The sequence below is a fragment of the Macaca thibetana genome, chromosome 1 (assembly GCF_024542745.1).
Source record: "Macaca thibetana thibetana isolate TM-01 chromosome 1, ASM2454274v1, whole genome shotgun sequence".
In the NCBI taxonomy this organism is placed as follows: Eukaryota; Metazoa; Chordata; class Mammalia; order Primates; family Cercopithecidae; genus Macaca; species Macaca thibetana.
This window is the reverse complement of record NC_065578.1, coordinates 212,301,149-212,320,453: the sequence shown is the minus strand read 5'-3', so window position 1 is coordinate 212,320,453 and position 19,305 is coordinate 212,301,149. Positions and strand designations below refer to the sequence as shown.

At 39.3% G+C, this 19,305-nt stretch overlaps 1 protein-coding gene across 4 annotated transcripts in view; it reads left to right on the top strand.

The window, feature by feature from the left end:
• RGS7 (regulator of G protein signaling 7) overlaps positions 1 to 19,305 on the top strand; it is a 569,955-nt gene that overhangs the window by 465,653 nt on the left and 84,997 nt on the right. For all 4 annotated transcript variants that reach the window (XM_050770857.1, XM_050770848.1, XM_050770873.1 and 1 more), the window contains 3 exons: positions 10,943 to 11,007; positions 12,546 to 12,622; positions 12,730 to 12,811. In XM_050770857.1, coding sequence (XP_050626814.1) covers positions 10,943 to 11,007; positions 12,546 to 12,622; positions 12,730 to 12,811 — 224 coding nt within the window. The remainder of the gene's footprint in view (positions 1 to 10,942; positions 11,008 to 12,545; positions 12,623 to 12,729; positions 12,812 to 19,305) is intronic.

The window sequence follows — 19,305 nt, the reverse complement described above, 5'->3', positions numbered from 1 at the left end:
ATTGCCGCTGCTGTCACGTTTCGTGTGTCGTGTCTGTTTTGTGATCGCTGAGACCCGAGAACCTCCGACTTGCCGACATACTTTGTGGCCCCGACAGAGGACTTGGGCTCTCTGGGTTTCATCACCACCATCAATTAAATAAAGAGGACAAGAGCTTCTTTCTTGGATTGTTACTTTAAGGCTCTGGATAATACATGTAACCACCTTATGATAGAGCAGAATCATAAGCAGGCTCACGGTAGAAGCATTCAATGACATTTCCCTTTCCTTCGGGAGAAACAGAAATTCACAGGTCTAATTATTTTCATATTAATAGTTCCTGGCCATTATTCCAGAACTATCCTAAAGGAATTCTTTCTCCTTAGGGACACCACCTCCCAGGAGGGTATTTAAAGATTTTCACAGGCCGGGAGTGGTGGCTTATGTTTGTAATCCCAGCAGTTTAGGAGGCCAAGGCTGGTGGATCCCTTGAGCCCAGGGGTTCGAGACTGGCCTGGGCAACATGGTGAAACCTTGTCTCTACTAACAACACAAAAATTAGCTGGGCGTGGCTGTGTATGCCTTTAATTCCAGCTACTTGGGAGGCTGAGGCTGGAGAATCGCTTGAACCCAGGAGGTGGAGTGAGCCAAGATGCCGCTATGATACTCCAGCCTGGGTGACAGAGCAAGACTCTGTCTCAAAAAAAACAAAAAGTTTTTATAGTCCAGGTATTCAGTGTTCATAGTACACCTTTCTTATCCTAGTAAATCTTCTTTTTTCAAGGTATATGATCCCGTATAGTAGTTAACTCTTACTTTATGACAGTCTTTATTATTACTATGTATCAGAAAATTAATTAAAAATGATTTTTATAATATTATCTCTAGTTGTTTTAAGATTCAATTTCCCTTGCATTTAATAAATGTTTCCTTTGTTGTTTAATCATAAATTTTAAAAATAAAATTCTCCAAATCATTCTTTAACTCTTCATTCTTATAAGTGCATTGCTAATGTCTAAATCTTTAAATGAATGTTAGATTTTAAAGTACTCTATTAACATTAAATTTAAAATAACTTTATTTGAAGAATTATTTTGAAAACCTTGGGGTTTTTTTATTATTATACTTTAAGTTCTAGGGTACATGTGCACAACATGCAAGTTTGTTACATATGTATACATGTGCCATGTTGGTGTGCTGCACCCATTAACTCATCATTTACATTAGGTATTTCTCCTAATGCTATCCCTCACCCCCCACCCCATGAGAGGCCCCAGTGTGTGATGTTCCCCTCCCTGTGTCCATTTCTTCTCATTGTTCAATTCCCATCTATGAGTGAGAACACATGGTGTTTGGTTTCTGTCCTTGCAATAGTTTGCTCACAATGATGGTTTCCAGCTTCATCCATGTCCCTACAAAGGACATGAACTCACCCTTTTTCACGCCTGCGTAGTATTCCATGAAAACTCTGTTTTTAAAGAACATAATTATCTTTTTCTTTAGCATGAAAATAAGAATAATTGCAGTATGTGTTTTTTTAAATCCAAAAATCATTGTGGTTCTAAATATATGTCTATTCAGCATAAATATAATTACAAAATATATTTGAGTCTTGGGGTTGATGTTACAAGTAACAATTGACTAATACACCATACTTTCCAGAAGTTTACCCAAAATTTTCCCTCCCTCTTCCTGCAAGGAATAAAAAGAAAACAAAACTACAGGAAAATGAATTATTAGAACAGGTGGAAATTAGAATGGTACCACACACTACTCATTTGAAAAATTAACATTTTTCTGGAATCGGTAAAATTTAGCCAAATGGAAAGGACATGGCGGTGTCAGACTTTCTCGAGAAATTAGCATTGGATGGAATTCTGACCAACCCCAGTAGGAATTCCCCATATGGATACATGAGGGCTGGAAATAAGTTGTCCTCGGGAGACAGAAAGGCTTTCCCCATCTTGGAGCAAGGTTTCTCAGGCATGAACGTGGCACCGGAAGAGAAAGCTTTGTCCGAGACCTCAGTTTACAGAGCAGCATAGGCTCTCTCAGACACTGGGGAGCAAGCTCAAGGGTAGAGGGGAGACACTGGGAGGAAAGCAATGCCGTGGCCTTGAAGGATTGTTGCAGTGGCTGGTCAACAGCTGTCATGGGAAACCCAAGATGAATAGCATTTGTCTCTATTTCAACTTCACCAGTGTAGCAGCCTCACTTAGAAATGAGCAAGCAAACTCCAAAGACCAGAAATAAGAGTAACTTAAAATAGTACTAGGAGCGATGGCCCATGCCTGTAAACCCAGCACTGTGGGGGGCCGAAGCAGGAGAATTGCTTGAGCCCAGGAGTTCAAGATCAGCCTGGGCAATGTGGTGAGACCCCATCTCTACAAAAAATTTTTTTTAATTAGCCAGGCATGGTGGCATGTGCCTGTGAGTCTCAGCTATTCGAGAGGCTAAGGCAGGAGGATTACTGAAGTCCAGGAGGCCAAAGCTGCAGTGAACAATGATCGTACCACTGCACTCCAGTCTGGGTGACAGAGGGAGGCCCTGTCTCAAATAAAATAATAAAATGAAATAAAATAAGATAGGAAATGCCCAGTCTCAAATAAAATAATAAAATGAAATAAGATAGAAAATGCCCAATTTGGGAGCATCTGAGGTTTGATAAAATAATTTCAGCAAACGTAGACTTTTTTTAAAAACCACTGTTCCAAGACAAATTTTTCTGGCCTTAATTTTCCAAGACACCAGCTTTCTCTGCATGCCCTGCAGAATCTAAATAATCGTGATAAAAATATTTCCTGAATGGAATGTGAATGCTATAATTATTTTTTAAAACTATGACAGAGTTTATGATAAATTCTAGTAATTAAAAAAGTCGGAAAGACTGGAGGGAGTGAAGATATGCTAATTTCTCCATCATTTATGGAGGGAAGCAATAATAAGCAGTGTTTCATTTCCGAGATTAAAATTCAAGAAATACATATTTAAGCATTTGTACAAAGATATGAGAATGGCCACTAATGGAATGGTAACAAATTTTGTCCCTTTCCAATTATAAAAGTAGGAATTAAAGAAAACTCATTCCGTCTAACAAAAGGTAGAAAACAAAAGAAATACCATCAGAGAGAGGGAGACCGATGGAGACCTGAGGAAAGGAATACCAAACAACTTTCAAAAATGAACGGGGATTTTTAAATTCATCTGTAGAAAGAACAAGTCTCTTTAGGTTTGATCCTAAATAAAATCCACGAATATCTTTCCAGAGGACAGAGAAGTAAAACACACTGACTCATTTCAAATAAATGGTGAGACAAAGATATACCAGGCAAATACATACAGAAAACAAAATTTGAACTTGCAATATTGGTCAAGTAAAAAATAATCCAGGGTAAAATGTATTAAATTGAGCCCACATTAGTGAAGGGGACAATCGATTCGTAGACATTATTTAAATTAAAATCTGTGATATGAAAACTGTTGGAGATAAAAGAAAACAGACACAGAAATCTACTGAAGGGCTTGGACTTTAGCACACCTCTCTCAAGCCAGATTGGCACAAATTCAAGTCTGGAATGAGGGTAGGAATATTCATACATTACTGGACAAGTATTATGGGACAATTTTGGCAGTGTCATAAAATTCAAACTGTGCTTATCGCCACAACCCCTTGATACCATTTCTAGGGATATATGATTAGAGAAACTTTCACTGGATCATTCTTTGTAATAGAAAAAGGAAAAAAGAAAAAGAAAAAAGAACTTGCATATTTAGTAATAGGAATATGACTAATCAGTATGAGCTACATTTATAGGATAGACTATAGCAGTTAAGGGAAATGAGCTACATCTATTGAAAACAGCCTGAGTAAATCTCAGTAATGTTATTTTAAGTGAAAAAAAGCAGATTGCAGACCATGTACTGTTGATGCTGTGTGTGTGTGTGTGTGTGTGTGTGTGTGTACACCAAATCAATGTTTACTTAAGTATGCTGAATATTGTCTGCGTTGTTTCGTAAAGTTTTTCCAAAAACCTGGGGAAAATATGTATTTCCTACATACATACCTAACACTGGTTTTTCTCTCTCATATATTAATGGGCCTTAAGTTTAATTTAAAAATGTTAAATATCCCAATAGAAAAATCAGCAAATTATAGTTAATTCACCAAAGCCAAAAAAAAAAAAAAAAAGAAAGAAGAAAAGAAAGAAGAAAGACAGAGAGAGAGAAAAGAAAACACAAAACCTCAAATGACCCGTAGACAAATGTTTTCACTCCCCAACTATGTTTTGAGCATCTACTATGTGCCAGCTACACTGCTAGCCATGCAGATTGATTGGTGAACAGAATATGCAAACCTCTGTCCTGGTGGAGCTGACATTCTGGTGGGTCAGTGGAGGGAAGGAGAATAGGGGGAGAAAAACTAAGAAGTTTACTACATAAATGAACGCATAAGTTGTATGTTAGGAGATGAAAGGTTATGTGGAAACTGGGAAAGGGGCTGGGTGGAGAAGGGGGAAGATATTCTGGAGAGAATTCAGTTCAGCTCTGGGGTAGGGCTCTCCAGAGACGGAAAGGAGAGAAGACCTAGGGGACATCTGGTGTGAGGCTCAGGCAGGCAATGGAAGATGAACGGGAAGGAAGTCCAGAGGGTCACTTAATGGGGAAACAAGGACTGTGGCTTTTCCTAGAGAGAGATGAGATGGGAAGTAGTTGATAAAAGGGAGGGTTTTGAGTACACTGACTATCTGACTTATGTCTTAACAGAATAACTCTGATGGCTTTGCTGGAAATAGACTCTCCAGAGTTGAAAAGCATCTGAGATATGCTCATGTCTAAACTTTGTGAAATTTGGTTATAACGATCACAAGTCTTGAAAGGCACGTGGGCCCTGACTCAGCAATACCCTCTCAGGAAACTGGCAATTTCAAAAACAAGTAAAGATACGTACATAAAGACACGTACACATACACGCGTATATGTTTGCACAACGGTTAGCATATAATAGCAAAATAATAGCTGTCACCCAAATGTCCAATAATAAGAACTCATTTTAATAAATTACATTAGATCTCAGCACTGGATTACCACGAAATAGTTTTTTAAAAAATATTATAGACCAGCACTTATCGATATGAAAAGTTAGCCACAATAGACTATTAAAGAAAAAAGTTTATAATACAGCATATGTGGTACAGTTTTAAGCACACTTAAAATAAATATATGCATATAGATTTTGTATATAAATAGATATTCATATATGTATTAGCAGATGTATATATAAAAGAAAAAATCAAGACTATATAGCAAATAATGACAGAAATGGTATTATAATGAATTTTTACTTTATATATTTTTCTGTATATCTTTTACTTTATATACTTATATAAATACTTTACATATATAAATATATAAATACTTTACATACATAAATATATAAATACTTTATATATTTATATAAATACTTTACATATATAAATATATAAATGCTTTATATATTTTTTATATACTTACTGTATATTTTTTACTTTATATAAAATAAAATCAGTATTTCAAAGCGATACCTGAACTTCCATGTTCATTACATTATTCACAATAGCCAAGATATGAACTCAACCTAAGTGTGCACCAGCCGGTGAATGGATAAAGCAAATGTGGGACAGAAACACAATGAAATACTATTCAGCCTTTAAAAATGGAAAAAAATCCTGCCATTTGCAGCAACATGATGTGCCTGGAGGACATTATGTTAAGTGAAATAAGTCCGCCACTGAAAGACAAATACTGCATGATGTCACTCGTGTGGAATCTAAAAAAAGTTTATCTCACAGAAGCAGAGAGTAGAATGGTGATTAGCAGGGGCTGGGGGCAGGGAGCGGGGAGATAGTGGTTAAAGGGTGCAAAGTTTCAGTTAGAGGATTAAGTTCTGGGAGACTGTTGTATAGTGGGATGATGATAGCTACCATTAATACTTGAAAATTGCCAAGAGAGTAGTTTTTGTTTTGTTTGTTTGTTTGTTTGTTTTTCATTTGAGACGGATTTTCGCTCTTGTCACCCAGACTGGAGTGCAATGGTGGGATCTCGGCTCACTGTAACTCCCGCCTCCTGGGTTCAAGCAATTCTCTCCTACCTCAGCCTCCCGAGTAGCTGAGATTACAGGCACCTGCCATGACACCCAGCTAATTTTGGTCTTTTTAGTAGAGATAGGGTTTCACCATGTTGGCCAGGCTGGTCTGGAGCTCCTGAGCTCAAGTGATCCGCCCACCTTGGCCTCCCAAAGTGCTGAGGTTACAGGCATGAGCCACTGCGCCTGGCCCAGAGTAGATTTTCAAAGTCCTCATCACAAAAAGTGGTAAGAATGTGAAGTGATGGAAATGTTAATTAGCTTGATTTAGTCATACCACAGTGTATAACCTATATTAAAACATCACATAGCACAACATAAATATATGCAATTTTTCATTTATCAACTAAAAATATTTAAAAATTCTTTTTAAATGTTAAAATAATAAAGGAAAGCTCCTGTGAAGCACATATTTATTTTTGTTACATACCAGATTTAATTTTTTATCTCAGCAATAAAATTCAAAATCTCCATCAAATAAAATAAAGTTCTATTCCAATGAAATATCGCTTTTGAAGCAATACCTGAACTTCCATGTTCCCCTTTCCTCTCCTACACTCCAGCCCCAGGAGGATTAGAGGTGAGAGTTCATGGTGAGAGTCACAAAAGGGAGTCGAGGAGGGGAGAAAGAAGCCACTCACACTTCTTCTCACTCACACTTCTTCTCACTCACAATTCACTTGATTATTTGATCATTACTTGAGATGAACATTCTCATTAATAACTTGGTACCCTTTTGTTTTGTTTATAAACAGCAAACGTTTATTTCTCACAATGCTGGAGGTTGAGCAGTCCAATATTAAAGTGCCAACTGATTTGATGTCTGGGGAGGGCCCACTTTCTGGTTCATAGACGGCACCGTCTCGCTGTGTCCTCACATGGTAGAAGGGTGAACCAGCTCCTTCGAGTCTGTTAATAAGAGCACGAATCTCATGAAGGAAGGCTCCATCCTCATGAGCCAATCACCTCTCAGATAACTTGGGACTCTTTGAATTACCCAAGCATGAGAAGGAAGATTGTACAAACTGCCTGGCTGTTTAAAATTCAGGAATAAGGGAAGAATGAGCCACAAACTAAACATTAAAAGATTTAAAAAAAAAAAAATAGAATAACATGACAATGTAAGTTAATTTGCATTACCTGGGTTGTAAGTTGCGTAATTTTAAAATATTTATTGGAGTTTTGTAGTTCCAGTCTTGGTGAATGATATATTCCTACTCCTTCCACATTTTGACACTGGGGTTTTAGTAATTTTCTCGCTGACCTGTGTGATGTGCCTTCACACCTTTGTCATGGGCATCAGTGTTGTCTAAGAGACCGCTCCGGCTTCTCTAGAGCTTTATAAAATTAAAGGGGAAGACCTGATGTCAGCACTCACTCTCTATTCTGCTTCTACTCAAAGATGTGATCCAGAAACTTTGACTTTTCCATCTAAGTTCTAAGTTGCATTTAGGCCAAAATCTATGCCTTATCTATGCAGCTTTTGTAGCCAGAGTAGCACTTCCGGCCTCCCCAAACTTCCTCCCACTTAGTGGCATAGCCTCCTGTTAAATTACTTGTTTGACCTCCCAAGTCTTCCAAATTGTCTCCTAATGATCTCCCAGCAAACTACTGCAAGGAGATATATTTAAACTTGGTATTGAAATTACATCTTTAATAATAGAAAATATTTTAAATAGAACCCCCAAAATGGCATCATTAGTTGATATTTTCAATATTTTGTCACAGCAGAAAATATTCAGGGTTATGTTAAAAAAGATTCACTCTTTTGGATCTGAGCCTAGGTCTATACATAGCACAATATAGAGCATGTTCAGTGCCAAAATAATTAGGATTGGCACAAAAGCACTTGGCCTTAGCTGTAGTTTTTTTTTTTTTTTTTTTTTTTAATGGAGTCTTGCTCTGTCGCCCAGGCTGGAGTGTAGTGGCGCAATCTTGGCTCACTGCAACCTCTGCCTCCCGGGTTCAAGTGATTCTCCTGCCTCAGCTTCCCCAGTAGCTGGGACTACAGCCGCACGCCACCATGCTTGGCTAATGTTTTTTGTATTTTTAGTAGACATGTGGTTTCAGCATCTTGGCCACATTGGTCTTGAACTCCTGACCTTGTGATCCACCCATCTCGGCCTCCCAAAGTGCTGGGATTACAGGCATGAGCCAATGTGCCCGGCCTGAGCTGTAGTTTTGACTATGCATAAGTGCATTCATTTTGTCAATCTTTAATGAATTGGGAAATTTCCTGAATTGGAATCCTCTTTGATCTACTTGGACCTTCTGCCTCATCCACCTCTTGACCAATGCTGGTACTCTCTGCTAATACAGAATAAAAAGTATTATCTCTACCTGTCAACATACAGCATTTGTGTCTGGACTAGACCGATGAGATCTGGGCCTATCCAGTCAAGAGCATATTTGCTCTATCTTCAGCAGTTACCAGATTATTTTCTACACTGCTAACTCAGACTTGTACCTTTTGCCTCTTTCTTTCTTATTTTATTTTATTTTTTTAAGAGACAGAGTCTTGCTCTGTTGCCCAGTCTGGAGTGCAGTGGTGCAATCATAGCTCACTGCAGCCTCGAACTACTGGTCTCAAATGATCCTCCTTCCTCAGCCTCCCACATGTAGCTAAGACCACAGAAATAAGCCACCAGGCCCCGCTTCCTGTCTTTCTTCATACCAAAGAATCAAGTAGACATTTAGGGAAATTTTATCACTTAAGTTGATTTGACCCCAAAACAGCTCCTTCTGAAGATATCCTATTCATTCATTTATTAATTCACTCATTCAACAAATATTCGTGATATCATTACTTTATGCCTGGCACTGTCTGCCCACACCTTCATTTTGTTTCCTAGGGAATTAAAGAAAAATCACATCATAGGACACCTGTATTACAGGATGCATAATGTCTTTGTGAGGAGTCATGTAAAAAACAAAATCATTCCACTCTTATTTTAATGCATTAGTGTATCTAATGGTGAGAAACATTTCCCCAGAGGGAGCTGATTTTGCAAGTAATAAAGATTAGATGGACAGAACCAATAAAGCAAGGAGAAGCTGATGCAGGAGGACACAGGAGGTGTGACTGATGGAGGGCATAGCTGGGGCTTGAAATTTCATTAGAGGTAATTCCGCAGGAAAGCTGAAATTATTCAATTAGATATTTAAGAAGATTCGATCTTTCTCTCATGAAGAGACACCCTCAGGGGTATTTCACATACGCTTCAATTTCTTTTACAACTGCTTAGAACATTTTAGATATTTTATTCAAGTCACAGTGGCCTCTATAGTAAGAGGTCCTTTGGGAGTGAGCATCAATTATGACGAATTAGGAAATGAACACATCATGTCGCTTTTGTTTATGAAGTCTGACTTTTCGAAATTACTAATATTAGTAGAACAATAAAATTATTATGGTAGATTATACAAAGATGTGTTCTAATACAGTATACTGGCTTCTTAGCCTTTGTAGGAATGTCAGCATCATTCTGTGGTTGGCTCTCTGCTTCATCTTGACTTTCATACAGGAAACCTTACAGAAATTGAGTAAATAGTGTCCCTGTTTGCACCGGTCTCAAATTTTCTGTGTAGTGTGTTTCCTTAATGATACCAGCTGGACGTCATTATCCAAAACTAAGGGTGGCACCATGTAGTGCAAAGGTGATATTTCCAAGGCAACCTCATCGAGGTAGCCTTATAATAAGTAATATTTGACAGTCCTCATCCAATGCATTTACTCAACATCTACAACAGATATAACGTATCTTGAGTTTCATGAGACTCAAATATCATGCATATTTAGTGAAAAACAATGACAAAAATATTCTGGCAATTGGGACTCTACCAGAGGGCTGCAAATGCCTTGAGGTTGTCATGAGAGTCACTAGAATACCCTGAAATAATTGAAGAAATGTGCTCAATTGCAACACTGCTGTCACCACCTTCTCCTATAAATCTACTGCCCAGATGGACTTTTCATGGCAGCCCAGGCCATTGACTCCTCAGGAAAATGGAAGTACTGTGGAAGGTAGGTAAGATGTTATGTCCTCCTCCTAGTAACCAAACAATGAAAGATGGACTCTTGTGAAATGAAGCAAAGAAGATGCCGAGAAGTCCTCAGTGTACATGAACAGATTGTTTCAGTTGACAGTAGAATCTGGACATCATTGAATGTGCCAATAATTCATAATTTCCTTTTTGCAAAATGATTTTACTTGTATATATAGATTTTTAAGTTCATTTGGCGACCCTTTTAAAAGGTTTTATTTTCTCCTCTTATTTGTTGAAGATGCTAAAAACTGTGATGACCATTTAATAAAAATGTTTAAATGATTATGGCTCATGCCTATAATCTCAGCACTTTGAGAGGCCGAGGTGGAAGGATCACTTGAGCCCAGGAGTTGAAGACCAGCCTGGGCAACAAAGCAAGAAGCCTCTTTACAAATAATAATAATAATAATAAAATTAGCTAGTTTGGTGTCTCATGCCTATAGTCCCAGCTACTCGGGAGGCTGAGGCAAAAGGATCGATTGAGCCTAGGAGTTTGTGGCTGCAATGAACAAGGCTCTTACCACTATACTTGCTTCAGCCTGCGTGACAGAATAAGACTATCTCTAAAAAAAAAGTTACCAAGTTTCTTAGCATATTTATTAGGATACCATAAATACCATGATGCTTGAATTTCAGTAATAATGTTATTACAGAATTATTTTTTGTCTAAGAAAATGATCAAAAATTACAACTTGGGAAAAAAGTGCGATCGTCTTGATTTGTAATGTTGTACTTTTACTTATAGTGCCATGGTGTTGATAAGCAGGCAAGAAATGATTGATTTTTTTTTTTCAGCCGTTTACCTCTGCAAGAGAACAATGCAAAACAAGGCACGACTGGAGCTCGCAGACTATGAGGCTGTAAGTACCAAGGACCTTCTGGCAAGGACAGTCATAGGATGCACAGCAGTAAGGCCCACAGTCTTTTCTGGGCAGGCTGTTAACTCTCCATTCATGGATCTTTTTTCTTGTCTTTTCTTTTGAGATGGAGGTTGTCTTGTCATCCAGGTTGCAGTGCAGTGGCACGATCTTGGCTCACTGCAACCTCTGCCTCCCAGGTTCAAGTGATTCTCCTGCTTCAGCCTCTGGAGTAGCTGGGATTACAGGTGTGCGACACCACGCCCAGCTAATTTTTTTTTTTTTTTTTTTTTTTTTTTTTTTTTTTTTTTTTTTTTTGATGGAGTCTCGCTCTGTCACCCAGGCTGGAGTACAGTGGCGCGATCTCGGCTCACTGCAAGCTCCACCTCCTGGGTTCACGCCATTCTCCTGCCTCAGCCTCCCGAGTAACTGGGATTACAGGTACCCGCCACCACGCCTGGCTAATTTTTGTATTTTTAGTAGAGACGGGGTTTCACCATGTTAGCCAGAATGGTCTCGATCTCCTGACCTCATGATCTGCCTGCCTCGGCCTCCCAAAGTGCGGGGATTACAGGCATGAGCCACCACACCTGGCAGCTAATTTTTATATTTTTAGTAGAGACTGGGTTTCACCATGTTGGCCAGGCTGGTCTTGAACTCCTGACCTCAGGTGATCTACCTGCCTCAGCCTCCTAAAAGTGCTGGGATTACAGGCGTGAGCCACCGCGCACAGCCTCATTCATGGATCTGAAGGGTCAGATTTCCAGGGATCTGGCATCACAGTGGGCTCATGAATTCCTGTTTACTTACTTCCTCTCTTCATTCACATTGCGTGTGGCAAAACTCTAAATACATAAACTCAGAGTATAAGAGGGAAGCATATCTTATTTTCTAAAATTGACTTAACTGTCAAAATGTCAGATACATCCTACATAGTGAAGATATCCAAACTCTGAGGATTAAAGACCATTTACCCTGGGAAAGAGTGGGTTTTGCCAAAATTTTATCTGCTGACGGTGATCATCAGCAGATAAAAGTCATCTGCTGTCATTTGTGCAGATGGTTGCTATGTTAGATTTACTGAATTCAAAGCACTGTGTAGGAATAGGTTGTGGGCCGCCAGGGTGTTACATGTATTGTGAGGAACTGAATAGGCTGATTGCATGCGTAGTAGGAATGTATTGCTGTTCTGTTCCTCTATAAAGTGGGTACAGAAAATTCCAACGGGTTCATCTGGAGCACCTCCTTATGTACCAGGTAATTTTAGTATTTTGCAGATACATATTGGATTTTTAGTCCTGTTCTCCGAAGTCAGTAATTCAAAAAATTGATATTTGTAACAGGTTTTTCTACTTCCTGTAAGACTGACAATATGAAGATGAGCTGAATTCAGGGAGCATGGTTTATCATTGAGAACCACAGTACACTTAGGGCTTTAGAAACTCTCTGTTTGTTTCCTTGACAAATACAAGTGGTAACTAAGCTAGAAGAGAGCAGTGAAGAAGAGCACTGAATGTCGCCACGTGGGGTATGTTTTTCAGGAGAGCCTGGCCAGGCTGCAGAGAGCGTTTGCCCGGAAGTGGGAGTTCATTTTCATGCAAGCAGAAGCACAAGCAAAGTGAGTCCTTGTGAGTCTTTTGGAAGATTTGTTCAAGTTGTGGCCTTTTTGTCCAGAGAGGCACTACAATTAATACTAAATGTTATCCATTGTTACCGTGTTGACAGAGTGGACAAGAAGAGAGACAAGATTGAAAGGAAGATCCTTGACAGCCAAGAGAGAGCGTTCTGGGATGTGCACAGGCCTGTGGTAAGCAAGCGTCACACTCTCATCTTGAATCCGTCTTCTCTGTGGGAAGAGAGGGGAGCCTTACCAAAGTAAGGGAAAGCCTGGAGTGACCCCTTGCACTCCCCAGGGTATCTTGGTGAATTCGTTAAGAAAAGATCACCACTTTTGTGTAGGATGACCAGACCTCAGTAGCACCAGATTTAATTTATAAAACCACGCATTTTCCCACCATGATAACGCTTGCTTACTCTCTTGCTATTTGAGGTATCTAATGCTTCTGTATACATTTGAAAGAAAAACCACTGCAACAAAACAGTTTTTCATGTTTTATTGTTTACATTTTTCTAGCTTTATAGTAAAAGTGCAAGTCAAGATGTTATTCCTGCCCTAATTTTCCTTCCCTCCCCTTCCTTCCTTCCTTCCTTCCTTCCTTCCCTCCCTCCCCTCTCTTTCTTTCTCTTTTTTTTTTTTCTTTCTTTCTTTCTTTCTCACTCTCACTCTCTTTTTTTTTATGGGATCTGTCTCTGTGGCTGGAGTGCAGTGGTGTGATCTTGGCTCACTGTAACCTCTGCCTCCCAGTTCAAGCTGTCCTCCCACCTCAGCCTCCCGAGTAGTTGGGACGACAGGCATGTGCCACCAAGCCTGGCTAATTTTTTGTATTTTTGATAGAGATGGAGTTTCACCATGGTGCCCAGGCTGGTCTCGAACTCCTGAGCTCAAGTAATCTGCCTGCCTCAGCCTCCCAAAGTTCTGGGATTACAGGGATAAGCCACCATGCCCAGCCTGATTTTTTCTTAAAACCTATTAGTAGCCTGCTTTGGTTGTTGACTTTCACAGTCTAACATTTCCTGTGGCTCAAATTCAAATCAGCCCACATTTTTAATGACACAATATTGGATCTCTATGTAATAACTTAGCTGGGCTTTTTCCTTATTAATGTTAAACTATGTGCCTCAGAGTAACATTAATGAATATCCTTAATTAATGCCAGAAAACTGTATGGATGAAATTAAACAGTGGTTACCAGCAACCATAAGACAACCTCATGTATTTCTTTCTATTTCGATGCTATATCGTTTTCTTCTGTAGATTTATTTAAATACAGACAAGGCAGTAGAGAATAATATTTGTATAAGTATTATTAGAATAAATAATAGGTTCATAGCATGAAAGACAAATGAGATTGATAAGAATACCTTACAATTTTCTCTTCAACTACCTTCAGAATCAGACCAAAAGAGAAAGTCTCCAAAGGTTTGTTTATATATGTACATATTTCAGCTTCAGATAGCAATGCAATTGTTAAATGATATATTGAATTTGTTCTCTCTTTTGAATTCTGAAAAGATTAGAATTGAGAATTAACTGGTTTTGCTACTGAAAATTCAGTGTGAGTTTTATTGTTCATGAAGAAAAAGGATTTTGAGGTCAGGTGCATAGCTATTGCAAGGACATTAAGTAGGATTTTTATTTTTTTGGTTTGTTTTAAGCAACCTCTAGAAACCAGTCAATGCGTTATGTTCCTATGCTTATCCACTTTGTCCCCTGGACATCTGGTGGCTCATCTCTAGCCTCGTTTAGCTTCCATGGCCTGGTTCCTCCTGGCAACCCAGGAGGACTCACACCATGCCCGCTCCCCTGCACTGCCCACGTCTATTTCATGCTCTGAGACCCGCGCTCGCAGAGATGACAAATGAGTCCACCTCAGACACTCCCCTGCTCCACTGCCTGAGGCCTCTGTGTGCTTCTGTTGGAGGCAGAATCTGATCCCAGTTGTCTTTCCCTCTATCCAGTGCAAGCCAGGCGCTAGTCTTTGCTGTCTCCCACCGGCAAGGAGCACGTATGAGTGTTATCCAAGAGGCCTCACCACACCCTTCACTAGGCTTCCAACTAGAAAGTCATCCCAAGGAGGATCTGGAGGCAGAAACCACCCAGAAGCCACTGGCTCCATCTCCCTTGTTGATTTTTTTTTTTTTTTTTTTTTTTGAGACGGAGTCTCGCTCTGTCGCCCAGGCTGGAGTGCAGGGGCGCGATCTTGGCTCACTGCAAGCTCCGCCTCCCAGGTTCACACCATTCTCCTGCCTCAGCCTCCTGAGTAGCTGGGACTACAGGTGCCCGCCACCACGCCTGGTTAATCTTTTGTATTTTTAGTAGAGACGGGGTTTCACGGTGTTAGCAGGGATAGTGTTGATCTTCTGACCTTGTGATCCGCCTGCCTCAGCCTTCCAAAGTGCTGGGATGACAGACGTGAGCCACCGCACCTGGCTGCCATCACTTATTTTCTAGAGGAAAATAGAGCTTTGGGTTGTCATGAGCCTCTGAGAATGGCATTTATCTAAACCAATCCTACCTTCAACCATTTCTTTTTCTTACATTATAACTTCCTGTATTACTTTAGAGGTAATCCCTCTTGGCATTTTTAAAATTTAAACATTTGGAAGTGATCTCAGGCACTCGTGAAATGCTGACACTTGTCCAAAGGCTGTGTCTGCCATACAGGTGCTGGTGTTTATCTTGTTTTTAGTCTTTTGGGTCCTTACTCTGAGTTAATAGACAAAGATGATGATGACAGGGACATTAAAAGAAAGGTTCTCCTAAGAGAGCTCCTAATGCTATTTTCTCAGCCAAACACATAAGCTCTATCTCTATTCGCTGGCTGTAGTGTTAGCTAAGCAATGACAACAACTTTCTAAGGTAACTAGGCCCCCTGAAGAAAAAGTGGCATAGGGGAAAACAGCAATATTGTGATACTTTCTAAGAATGTCTACACTTTTACATTTGTCCCTAGAAATGAATTCTGCAGTTGTCATAATCAATCCTAATATATTTAGACCCTAAATCCTATATCCCAGAGTTAAAGTGAATAGGTATTTCTATAGCTCAGTTTCTTCTTCATAGTCTGTCCTTTCTGTGGCTGTAATGAAAGACTCTTTGTACCTTGTAGTATTCACTGTAACATTTAGGTGTCTTCTAGACAGGATCTGTGAAGCTAGGAAGCTAGGCCTTGCATGTTAACACCAAATTATTGCCACCTGAGCAACCTAGAATCCTAGACCATGTGTAGGAAAATACCAGAGAGTATCTCAAACCGTCCAGAGGCTTAATCTGGTATGGCCTGGGGCCTAATATTGCATACCGCCCCTCACCAGAAGATGTCCATATCTAAGAGACTGTCCTATTGTGTCCACTTCCAGTTTTATTATGTCAGCCAATGACCAGTAGAAAAGGGAATAGGGAGACCTGGGCAGAGTGAGAAGCAGCTGGGCTTGGGAATCAGACAGACCTGACTCCGTTATTTATGAGGCCCACCGTGCACAGGGATTTGCCTTTTCTGAGATGTAGCAGTCTCACTTAGAAAATGGAACTATATCTACCTACCTTGCACTATTGATTGAACATTAAATGAGATCACCTGGGTAAAAGCAGCTGGCAGATCACTTTAAAATCTCACCTGACAGGGGAAAGACAATAAATTTTCAGCTTCCTTCGTGAACAGAAACAGAGAGTAGCACAAAAAAGGATAGAGAAAAAAATGGAATATGGAAACAGATAATGCAGATGCAGCTCCTATACTTCATGGTTTTAATGACATCTGTGAATCTCGCAGAGTACAATCAAGGAGCATCACAACCTTTGTCTTTGGTTCTGAGGTCCCAACCAGAATAACTCTGAAGACCACTCCCATAGTCATCTCCTTTTCCTCCAGCCTTACCTTTCCACTCTTCCATTTAGGGATACTTTGCATGAAATAGGCTGACCTTGACTTAAGGCTGATGTGGTCACCGTGGTGTTAATTGCTCATCTATGAGCCCTCTCTCTTAGTACCCTTTATTTGTGAACTCTTTTATTTCCTGTATGTTTGCATTTTTATTTAAGCCTTTATTCTGGAATGTAGAATCTGTCCTCTAGGTGCAGGAACGCAAGACTTAGAACAAAGCAGCCTTTCTTGGTCTTTATCAAACTGTTTACCTGAAATAAGTCAGACTGGGTTGACTTTCCTCTTCAAAGGGATTGTTCCTTTACCCACCTATGGAACTTTTTGAACTGTGTGGGGGATGCTTTTACCCCCAACATTTTTGTTATTTAAATATGTAAGTCCTGGAGCCGTCTGCCAATGCAATGGCTAAAACATGTTTCCTTCAAAGGTTGAATCTGAAACTCATGAAACAGGGCATTGCCACCCTTCCCATAATATGGAACATGGATCATGGGATACATGGGATACATGTGGATACATATGGAAAGGTATCACGTAATGATACCTTTTATTCTGTATCAATATGTGCCAGATATTATATTAAGGCCAGGCATAAAAAGTGGACTAAAACACACTCCTTGATTACTAAAACTCGTAGTCCAGTGTCACATTTTATGAACGTAGTCATTAACACAGCAGGGTGAGTTTGACTGCACTATTTGTTTTCTGAAGGGAGATACAGATGCTCATGTTATTTATAGGACTTGCTAAGGTTCAGAGCTAGCAGTGGGAGAGCCAGGCCTGGAACTAAAGAGTGGTGTGGATCCAGGCAGAGAAAGTAGCTCCAGCAAGAATGAGATCCTGATTTTATATATCTATCCTGCAAAAAGAAAGAATAAATAGTTAGAACGCAATAGTCCACATAGGATATAGCTGTGTTTATAGGTGTCTTATTATATTTTACTCATGGTTTTCATATATCCTTTTGCTTTTTACAAAATGGTTGTATTTATAGGTATCCTTTTGTATTTTATCATGGTTTTCGTATGTTTTTTGCTGTTTTTAAAAGTCCAGAGTTCAGGGCATCTTTCATACATTATAGGCCACACACCCCTGACCTAGGGAAATCCAACTAACACGTGTAGAACGCCCCTGCCAGGGATGTGTATACAATGTACACCCTAGAGGGCCATTGCCAACAGGGCTGCCTGGTAAGTCCTATCTTCAATGTTTAGTTATGATGATCTTGTGTAACAACCTACATATGTTATTATTTCAAGAAGGATCTAAATTTTTATTTTTTATTTTTGTTTTTATTTATTTATTTTTTTAAAGACAGAACCTTGCTCTGTCACCCAGGCTGGAGTGCAGTGGTGCAATCATGCCTCACTGCAACCTTCACCTCCCAGGTTCAAGCAATTGTCTTGCCTCAGCCTCCTGAATAGCTGGAATCACAGGTGTGTGCCACCATGCCCGGCTAATTTTTTATATTTTTAGTAGAGACGGGGTTTTACTGTGTTGGCCAGGCTGGTCTTGAACTCCTGGCCTCAGGGGATCCTCCCACCTCAGCCTCCCAGAGTGCTGGGATCACAGGCATGAGCCACCACGCCTGGCCTAAAAATTTTTTAATATATAAACTATATTTAAGCCTGGGCAACATAGTGAGATTCCATCTCTACAAAACATTAGCCAGGTATGATGGTGCATGCCTATAATCCTAGCTACTCAGGAGGCTGAGGCTGAGAGGATTCCTTGTGGCCAGGAGTTTGAGGTTGCAGTGAGCTATATCATGCCATTGCACTCCAGCCTGGGTAACAGAGTGAAACCCTGTCTCTGAAATACACACACAAACACATACACACATATTTAGTGTACAGAAATTATTAGTACAAAAAAGAGATAAGAAAGCAGGGTCTAAATTTTGTTATGGTTTTTCAGAAGGTTAATTGAGAAAATATGAAGTAATCACTATCAATTTTAAAAGTCTTGAGATTGATATTCCCATTAGAATAAAAAGCTCTATACTTAAATGTCACAGATCTGTGACGCGATCTAACGGAAAGACTTTTAAGTTATGTAATTATATTTTCCTGAATCGATTTGCCTTCGTAAATATATAAAGTATCTTTATTTTCAAAAGCCAGAAATGGAGTTATCCTAACAGCGTTTTTGTTGAATGTTTTTCATTTTGCTTTCCCTTTCCCAGTTCTGCTATTATACCTCTCAATAAAAAATATAACAGATAACAGCTGATCCTTATGAAGCTTTTAATTCAAGTAAAGGTGATATGCTACCTTACCTTTTGAATACTTTTATTCGATTTGATTTGACACGAGCATTTATTATTCCAACCTCAAGAATGGATTGGAAGCCATTAGCCAGAAATGTAGTGGGGAAAGGGAAATTTGAAATAACAGTTCAGAATCTTTAAAATATACTTAAAGTCAGTTTAATGTGAAATATAATATATTATGTGCATTTTACCTAGAGTGTAGAAAATATACATAATACGATTTTTTACCTTTCAAAACACCATGAGGTCATTTTTAGGTCAGATTGACATAGAATAATCATTCTAGTACTTAATGTCTCTATAAAATAAAGTTAGCCTCCTAAGTATGTCAGCGTTCACTCCAGAAAAAAAATTAAGGTCATAACACTAAAAAGGACTCTTCACTTACTAAGGACTCCAGACAGAATTGCCAGAAACTAACTACTGAAGAATATAGTGGGAGAAATACACCGGATTGTAGCAGGACAAAGATAATATAGTATTTGAGTTGACTTGTGTATTTAATGCTTCAATAATTTAATGAAG